This window comes from Muscardinus avellanarius, assembly GCF_963383645.1.
Source record: "Muscardinus avellanarius genome assembly, chromosome: 5".
In the NCBI taxonomy this organism is placed as follows: Eukaryota; Metazoa; Chordata; class Mammalia; order Rodentia; family Gliridae; genus Muscardinus; species Muscardinus avellanarius.
In genome coordinates, this window is record NC_137790.1 from 89351023 (window position 1) to 89360369 (window position 9347).

The window sequence follows — 9347 nt, forward strand, 5'->3', positions numbered from 1 at the left end:
GACAGAAGTAAAACCTTGTTCTTGCTCTGACGGAGTGTGTAGTCCACACGAAGAGACAGATTGGAAGAAATAAATTTTCGTGGCGCACACAAGGATTCTGACTACTCGGGTCGCCGGAGTTTGGTGGACGCCCAGCGCGGAGAGCGGAACGCGGAACCTAAGTGTCGAAGAGCTGAGTTTCCGGGATAGGGGCCCACAAGAGCTGCGCACCGTCAAAATGGCGGCTGGGCTGCGGAAACGCGGCCGGGCGGGTTCCGCGGCCCAGCCGGCGGGAGTCTGCGGACAATGGCTACAGCGGGCCTGGCAAGAGCGGCGCCTGCTGCTGCGGGAGCCGCGCTACACCCTGCTGGTGGCCTCCTGCCTCTGCCTGGCGGAGGTGGGCATCACCTTCTGGGTCATTCACAGGGTGGCATGTGAGTGCGCCGAATGGGAGAGGAGGGGAGGGAGGGAAACCCGAACCCCTGACCCAAATTGGGTCGTAGGTCGGGAATTCAAAACGAGACTCTAGAGCCACTCATTCATCGTTTGCAGACCCATTTCCCTTGCCGAAGCCCCAAGCCTGCTGGACAGAAAATTAATCTCGCACCCATGAAGGGTGACAGGGGAGGTTGTCCTTCTGCCTGCCAGGCTTAGAAAGAAAACCAGCTGGGAATTCAGTTCTGTGCCAGAGTTAATGCGCTGCTGCTGCTTTCTGTGTCTTAGGACACATCACTTCCCCTTCTGGATCTCAGTTTTCTAAAACATTTATGTTTGAAGTCTTGAAAGTGCCTTCTTAACGATGGCATTTTGTGACTACTTGAGACCACTAAGCGTTACTGGTAGCTCCTGTCCAGGCTGAATCTAGACACTGGGCTAATGGCACATTACTTTCCTGCCGAGAATAATTCATTCAACACGTTTATTGAGTTCTTATTATATGCCTGACATTATGCTAGGCGCCAGAAGTACAGTGGTGAATAAGAGATGTCTTTTTGAAGTATATGGGTGAACAAAGATAAGTTAGCAGGCAATTAACAATAGGTCCTTTATATTTATTTATTTATTTATTTATTTATTTATTTATTTTGCAGTACTAGGGATGGAACCCAGGGGTATTCTATCTACGAGCAACATCCCTAGCCCTATTTTTTATTCTTTATTTTGAAATAGGGTCTCTCTGAATTGCAAAGGGCCTCACTAAGTAGCTGAGGCTGTCTGCAAATCGTGATCCTCCTGTCTCAGCCTCCCAAAAGCTGGGATTACAAGTGTGCGCCACCACACCCAGCTTAACAATAGGTACTTTATTCATCAAGGAGCTGTAAAGAACACAGGAGGAAAGGTGAGACAGGAGGATGGCAAGTTGGTGGCCAGTGTGCTGGTAAGTTAGCAAAACCCTATTTAAAAGAAAAAATCCACAGTCAGGAATGGTGGAGCACACTTGTAATCCCATCATTCAGGAGGCTGAGACAGGAGGATTGCCGTTCATGGACAGCCTCAGGTACTTAGGCCCTTTGCAACACAGAGAGACCCTGTTTCGATATAATAAAAAATAGGGCTAGGGGTGTAGCTCAGAGGTAGAATGCTCCTGGGTTCCATTCCAGTACTGCAAAACAAAACAAAAAAACCACACACCCACACAGGAGGCCCAGACCTGAGAGGTCAGGAGCAGTTACATAGTGTCCTCCTTGAAAGGCAGGTAGGAACTAGCCAAATGAGGAAAGAAGGAAAAGTGCTCTAGTCAGAAGGGATTTTATATAGAAAACCTCCAGTCAAAAAAATAACCTGGATTCTTTGAAGACCTGAAAAAGAGAGAGAGAGAGAGTGTGTGTGTGTGTGTGTGTGTATGTGTGTTACTGAGGATTAAAATGGGGGCATTTCTACCTATGAGCTACACCCCCAGCCCTATTGTTTAGTCTTATCTGAGGACTAAGTAGCTGAGGCTGGCCAGGCATGGTGTCTCAAGATTGTAATCCCAGCATTTGGGAGGCTGAGACGGGAGGATGGCGATTTGTGGACAACCTCAGTTACTCAATGAGGCCCTGTTTCAAAATAAAGAATAAAAATAGGGCTGGGGGTGCAGCTTGGAGGTAAATGCCCCTGGGTTCCATCCCCAGTACCGCAAAAAAAAAAAAAAAAAAAGCTGAGGCTCTCCGCAAACCCTGATTCTCCTGACTCAGCCTTCCAAATGCTGGAATTACAAGCATACAAGCATATGCCACCACTCCCAGCTCCAAGAATTTTTTTAGAAATGGAATATAGAATCATCCAGGTGTGGTGGCGCACGCTTGTAATCCCAGCGCTCGGGAGGCTGAGACAGGAGGATCGCACAGGTTCAAAGACAGCCTCAGCTACTTAATGAAGCTCTCAGCAACTTAGTGAGACCATGTTTCCAAATAAAGTATAAAATAGGTCTGGGAATATAGCCCGGAGGTAGAAAAGCCCCTGGGTTCCACACCAAGTACCACGAGGAAAATAAATGGAATATAGAATCAATGAAAGTGGTAGTGAGAAATCAGGTTACAGAAGTTGAGATCACATTGTGAAGAGATTTAAAAGACTAATGAGGCAATAGCATGGTTGTTAAGAACTTGGGAATCCGGGCGTGGCCGCACACGCTTGTAATCCCAGCATTGGGGCGGAGGATCGCAGTTCCGGGACAGCCTCAGCTACTTAGTGAGACCCTGTTTCAAAATAAAGAATAAAATATAGGGCAGGGGGTATAGCTTGGAGCTCAAATACCTCTGGGTTCCATTTCCAGACCTGCAAATAAATGAATAAATAAATAAGAACCCGGGACCCCCCCCCACCTCTAGTCTTCCTCCTAACTATCTTAATCTAGTCTCTTTAACCTTATTAGAGATTGATCTTTATCTTCAGAGCCTTGAGGGATCACTGAAGGGTTTTAAGCAGAGACCTGATAGCCAGGTGCTATTTCACAAGCCTGTAATCTCAATACTTGGGAGGTTGAGACGAGACCGGAGGATTACAAGTTTGAAGCCAGTGTGCAGTAACTTTGCAAGACTCCTTGTTTCAAAATAAAATAGGCCTGGAGATGTAGCTTAAAGGAAGAGCACTTACTAGGTTAAACTCCCAGTACTACACATACACAAAGCAGGAACACCTGATGATTTGTATTTTAGGAAAGCTGCCTGGTGTAGTGTGGAAAATATAATGTAGTGGGGTAAAAGTAGAACCTGGGAGCCTAATTAATAGTTTATTGTATCATTGAAGGTAGAGATTATATTAGACCCGAAATTGATATGTAGTAGCAGAGAAGGATGAACCAGTAGAGAAATTTAGGATGAAGAGTAGACAGAACTTGTTGACTAAGGATTAGAAAGGAGAGAGAAGAATGTATCAAAGGTGTTACCCAGTCTTGTGACCTAGGCAAGGTTGGTGGTACTATCATGGAACCCAAAAGGAAGAGCAGATTTGGGGTTGGAAGAAAGATCATGAGTTCAATTACAGACATGTTAAATTTAAGATGCCTGGGGTCACCCAAAAAATAAGAAGTTAGATAAGGAGTGATGATGGAAGCTCTGGAAATAAGCTAGAACTCTGGGCTTTGATGTTCTCGAAGCATGGGGGTAGGGGACAGATAAATTCTGGACTCAATAACGAGACCATCTTGTCCTCTTCCAGACACGGAAATTGACTGGAAGGCTTACATGGCCCAGGTGGAAGGTGTCATCAATGGCACATATGACTATACACAGCTGCAGGGTGACACTGGACCTCTTGTGTGAGTGACTGTAGGAGGTTCAGGGAGGGTGTGAAGGGCTAGCTGGGTACAGACTGGTTGGCCTGACCTAGACTAACATTTCCTCATCTTCCAGCTACCCAGCTGGCTTCCTGTACATCTTTATGGGATTGTACTATGCCACTGACCATGGCACTGACATCTACATGGCACAGAACATCTTTGCTGTGCTTTACCTGGCCACCTTGCTACTTGTTTTCTTGATCTACCACCAGACTTCCAAGGTGAGTCCATGTTACCAGGATCAGAGGGCCCCAGCTTGGGAGGGTGGGTGGTGGGGATGGCCCAGGTTTGGGAACTGACTTTGTTCTCCATTGCTCACCCTCAGGTACCTCCCTTCGTCTTTTTCTTCATGTGCTGTGCCTCTTACCGTGTCCACTCCATCTTTGTGTTACGGCTCTTCAATGACCCAGTGGCCATGGCACTGCTTTTTCTCAGTATCAACCTCTTCCTGGCCCACCGCTGGAGCTGGGGCTGCTGCTGTTTCAGGTCAACACCCCTCACTTCTTTATTTTTTCCAACAGAGGAGTAAAGAAGAGGGCAGATAATGTAGGTCACTTAATGCCCCCAAAGCAAGTCTAAGATCTATAAAGTCTCTTCCCCACGCCCTCTCCCAGCCAATGCCATCTGCCCCCAAGACAGCATCCAGTGTTGGAGTTGGCCCTTGCACATTTTTTTTTTTTTTCTTGGTGGTACTGGGGTTCCTGGAAACCCTTCTACCTCCGGGCTACACTCCCAGACCTATTTTTACATTTTTATTTGGAAACAGGGTCTCCTAAGCCAGCGCACGCGGCTGGCTTTGAACCTGCGCGATCATCCTGTCTGTCTCCCAAGCGCGGGGATTACAAGCGTGCACCACCACGCCCAGCAGCCCTTGCACATTTAAATATACCACTCAGTATCTGCTCAGTCAGTCTGGGCTAGGGACACATTATCTGTCCCCTCCCTCCAGGCTCCCATGTTACCTTATCTTTTCTCTGCAGTTCTGAGTGTGGACCCCATCCTGGCCAGTGGTACAAAGTACTATGGTGATAACGATTGCCTCTCTGCTCATCTCCACCCTTCTCTCCCCTGCCCACTACAGCTTGGCAGTCTCTGTGAAGATGAACGTGCTACTCTTTGCCCCCGGATTATTGTTCCTTCTCCTCATGCAGTTTGGCTTGCGTGGTACTGTCCCCAAGCTAGGCATCTGTGCTGTCCTTCAGGTAACCTCCCCCCAAGTCTTCCCCTCCCTGATGAGGAATCTATTAGTCTGGCCTCCTTCCATCCCTTAAGACTTTTTTTTTTTTTTTTTTTGAGGGTCTGAGGATGGAACCCAGGGGCATTCGATCTCCGAACTACAGCCCCTGCCCTGTTTTTTATTCTTTATTTTGAAACCGGGTCTCACTGAGTTGCGGAGGGCCTCACTAAAAAGCTGAGGCTGTCCACGAACCACGATCCTTCAGTCTCAGCCTCTCGAATTATTACAAGCGTGAGCCACCACTTTGCCTGGATTTTCTTTTGGAGTTGATTCTGAGCTGAGGAGCCACTACCTCTGTACTTAGTTTCCATGGCTCCAAAATAAGACTTGAACTAGCTGGCCTCTGACAGGCTTACAGCTCTGCCTTCTTATGACTTGGTAAATTCAAACTTTAAAGCATCATTATCACCTGACTCCTTAGACTCTGCCAGGCTCTGCCTGAGCTATGGGGGACGGCTTTTCTGGTGGGAATTCGGGAACCCCTGAAGCCTCAATCCCACTCCCTTACTCCCCTCAGTGATTAACATGAAGTCTGGGGCAAGCCTTGGCATCTCTGCTGACATCACACCCGTCCACAGGTGGTGTTGGGTCTCCCCTTCCTGCTGGAGAACCCTATTGGCTACCTATCCCGCTCCTTTGACCTTGGCCGCCAGTTTCTCTTCCGCTGGACAGTAAACTGGCGCTTCCTCCCTGAGGCCCTCTTCCTGCATCGAGCCTTCCACCTGGCCCTGCTGGCAGCCCACCTTACACTTCTCTTGCTATTTGCCCTCTGCCGATGGCACAGGTAAGAAACAAGAAGTGCCACGGGACACACAGTTTGGGAACAGAGTAAAGGTTCTTTTTTTAATTTTATTTTATCTTTTTTGCGGGTCTGGGGATGGAACTCAGGGACATTGGATCTCTGAACTATACCCCCTGCCCTATTTTTTATTCTTTATTTTGAAACAGGGTCTCACTAAGTTGCAGAAGGCCTTACTAAGTAGCTGAGCCTGTCCGAGAACCCACAATCCTCCAGTCTCAGCCTCCCAAATGCTGGGATTACAAGTGTATGCCACCATACCTGGCTAGAGTAAAGGGTCTTGAGGAAGGTATTAAATTCATGGGGGTGAGTCTAGAGTTTGGCCCATGATAGAGACTTGATAAATGTCTGAATGGCTTCTCCCCAGGACAGGGGAAAGTATCCTGTCGCTGCTGAAGGATCCCTCCAAAAGGAAGGTTCCACCCCAACCCCTCACACCCAATCATATCCTTTAAATCATGGGAAGGTAAGTCTTGCCCTCTCCAGGTGCAGATGGGGTCCCAGTTTGTTGGCCTCAAATGGCTGGTGACCTGGGAATGTGAGCCCATTCATAGAGTTGCTTTTCTGTAACAAACATTGTGCTGAGTGGTTTATATGTTAAAGCATAGTTTGTTCTTTTTTCTTCTTCTTCTTTGGTACTGGGGATTGAACCCAGGGGCATTCTACCTCTGAGCTTTAGCCCAGCCCTATTTTTATTTTTTATTTTTTAATATCTATTTTTATTTTTGATTATTTATTTATTTATTTATTTATTTATTTATTTATTTGCGGTACTGGGGATGGAACCCAGGGCATTCTATCTCCAAGCTACACCCCCAGCCCTATTTTTTTATTCTTTATTTTGAAACAGGATCTCACTGAGTTGCAAAGAACCTCACTAAGTACCTTAGGCTGGCCATGAACCATGATCCTCCTGTCTCAGCCTCCTGAATACTGGGATTACAAGTGTGTGCCACCACACCCAGCTTCCTATTTTTATTTTTATTTTTTTATTTTTCCTTTTCTTTGTGGTACTGGGGGTGGAACCCAGGGGCATTCTACCTCTGAGCTACACCCCATCCCTATTTTTTAGTCTTTATTTTGAAATGGGGTCTAAGTTTTGGAGGGCCTAAGTAGCTTACGCTGGCTATGAACCTATGATCTTCCTATGTCAGCCTCCCAAGTACTGGGATTACAAGCATGCACTACCACACCCAGCTTTATTTTTTTATTTTGAAGCAGGGTCTCACTAAGTTCCTAAGGCTGGGCTGGAACGATTCTCCTGTCTCGGCCTCCCAAGTACTGGGGTTGCAGGTGTGTGCTACCATTCCCGGTTCATTCTTGATGGAACCCAGGGGCATTTGACCTCCAAGCAATTTGAAACAGGGTCTCAAAGCCTTATTAAGTTGTGGAGGGCCTAAGTAGCTGAGGCTGTCCAAGAACTGCGATCCTCTGGTCTCAGCCTCCCAAATGCTGAGATTACAAGCGTGCGCCACCACACCTGGCTTTCCCAGGTCATTCTTAATTCTAACTATTCAGCTACCATCTTGAATGCTTATACTTACTTCCTTATTTATTTATTTTTTGTGGGTCTGGGGATGGAACCCAGGGGCATTTGACCTCTGAGCTATACCTCCTGACTTTTTTTTTTTTTTTTTTTTTTTGTGTGTGTGTGTGGGGGGGGTACTGGGGTTCTTGGAAACCCTTCTTCTACCTCTGGGCTACATTCCCAGACCTATTTTATACTTTTTTTTTTTTTTTTAAATTTTGGAAACAGGGTCTCTTAAGCCAGCACGGCTGGCTTCAAACCTGCACAATCCTCCTGTCTCTGCCTCCCAAGTGTGGAGATTACAAGCATGTGTCATCACGCCCGGCCATCCCCTGCCCTATTTTTTATTCTTTTTTTGAAACTAGGTCTCATTGAATTGCAAAGGGCCTTACTAAGTAGCTGATGCTGTCCACGAACCGCGATCCTCTGGTCTCAGCCTCCCGAATGCGGGGATTACAAGCGTGCGCCACCATGCCCAGCTTATTCTTTATTTTTTGAAACAGGGTCTCATTAAGTTATAGAGGGCCTCAACTAACTAGTTGAAGCTGGCCATAAACCTGCAATCCATCTATCTCAGCCTCTCAGGTACCATACCTGGCTTTTTTTTTTTTTTTTGTGTGTGTGTGTGTGTGTGTGTATGTGTGTGTGTGTGTGTGGTGCTGGGGACTGAACTCAGAGGCATATTATCTCTTAGATGCTACACCCCCAGCCCTATTTTTATTCTTTATTTTGAAACCATTTCACTAAGTCATAGAGGGCCTTGATAAGTAGCTGAGGCTGGCCAAGAACCTGCGATCCTCCTGTCTCAGCCTCTCAAGTACTGGAATTACAATCATGTGTCACCATGCCTGGCAGGAAAGTAATCTTATTAACTTCATTTTTTTTTTTTTTTTTTTTTTTGTTTTTTTGTGGTACTGGGGGTGGAACCCAGAGGCTTTCTACCTCCGGGCTATACTCCCAGACCTTTTTTACATTTTTATTTGGAAACAGGGTTTCACTAAGTTGCTGAGAGCCTCACTAAGCAGCTGAGGCTGGCTTCGAACCCGTGTGATCCTCCTGTCTCAGCCTCTCAAGCGCGGGGATTACAAGCGTGCGCCACCACGTCCGGCTTTAACTTCATTTTATAGAAGGCAAAAATAAGGACTTCAAGGTTAAATAACTTATACTCAGCTAGCAAGGGAGTCAAACTCACTAGGCCTATAGCCCAAGACATTACTGTTTCCTTACTAGATTGAAGTTAGGAAGCTTGCTGAAGGCATGCATGGAGGAATGGCAGCACCAGGGGCTTTCCAACCCTCAAACTTTTGCCCCTTTGTTTTGGGATACAACCATCCCAATTTCTGCCCCTTCTGTTCCTGCCCTTTGCCTTAACCATCACATACAGATCGTTTCTACCCTCTTCACCTCCAACTTCATTGGCATCTGCTTCAGCCGCTCCCTGCACTACCAGTTCTATGTCTGGTATTTCCACACACTGCCCTACCTCCTATGGGCTATGCCTGCACGCTGGCTCACACACCTGCTCAGGTACCTGCTGGGACCACCTGGGGGAATGAGGAGGGCCACTCCCAAGGCTGTGGAGCATGGAAGGGCAAGGGGCATGAGAAGCTGAAGGGCTACAGGCCTTGAAACTGGACAGAAGCTGGATCCTGTTTCTCATCTGCAGGTTGCTGGTGCTGGGGCTCATTGAGCTCTCCTGGAACACATACCCATCCACGTCCTGCAGCTCTGCTGCCCTGCACATATGCCATGCTGTCATCCTGCTGCAGCTTTGGCTGGGAACACAGCACTTCCCCAAGAGCATCCAGCACAGCAAGAAAGCCCATTGAAATCCACCCTTTTCCCTCCTGTCCACTCTCAGGACCCTGGATGGGCTGGACTCTGTAACCTTTCCAAATAAACTTCCATGTCCACTTCTACACAGCCTACATGGAGGATGGAGCAGGTGGTGCCTGGACCATGCTCTGAGGGGCATGCACCTGGCAGATAAGGAGCTCACTCAGGCGGTCTCAACAGGCACTTTATTGCATAGGATATGGAG

General features: G+C 47.3%; 1 protein-coding gene across 1 annotated transcript; it reads left to right on the forward strand.

Annotated features, from left to right (window-relative positions):
- Window positions 1-211: 211 nt before the first annotated feature.
- Window positions 212-9135, forward strand: ALG3 (ALG3 alpha-1,3- mannosyltransferase; the record flags this gene model as incomplete). The annotated part of the gene is made up of 9 exons (XM_080695535.1): window positions 212-413; window positions 3622-3721; window positions 3816-3963; window positions 4068-4228; window positions 4824-4944; window positions 5558-5763; window positions 6146-6224; window positions 8691-8833; window positions 8973-9135. Exons 1-9 carry the CDS (start codon window positions 218-220, stop codon window positions 9133-9135), a joined length of 1317 nt encoding a protein of 438 aa, XP_080551661.1. The 5' UTR covers window positions 212-217.
- Between the last annotated feature and the right edge of the window lie 212 nt (window positions 9136-9347).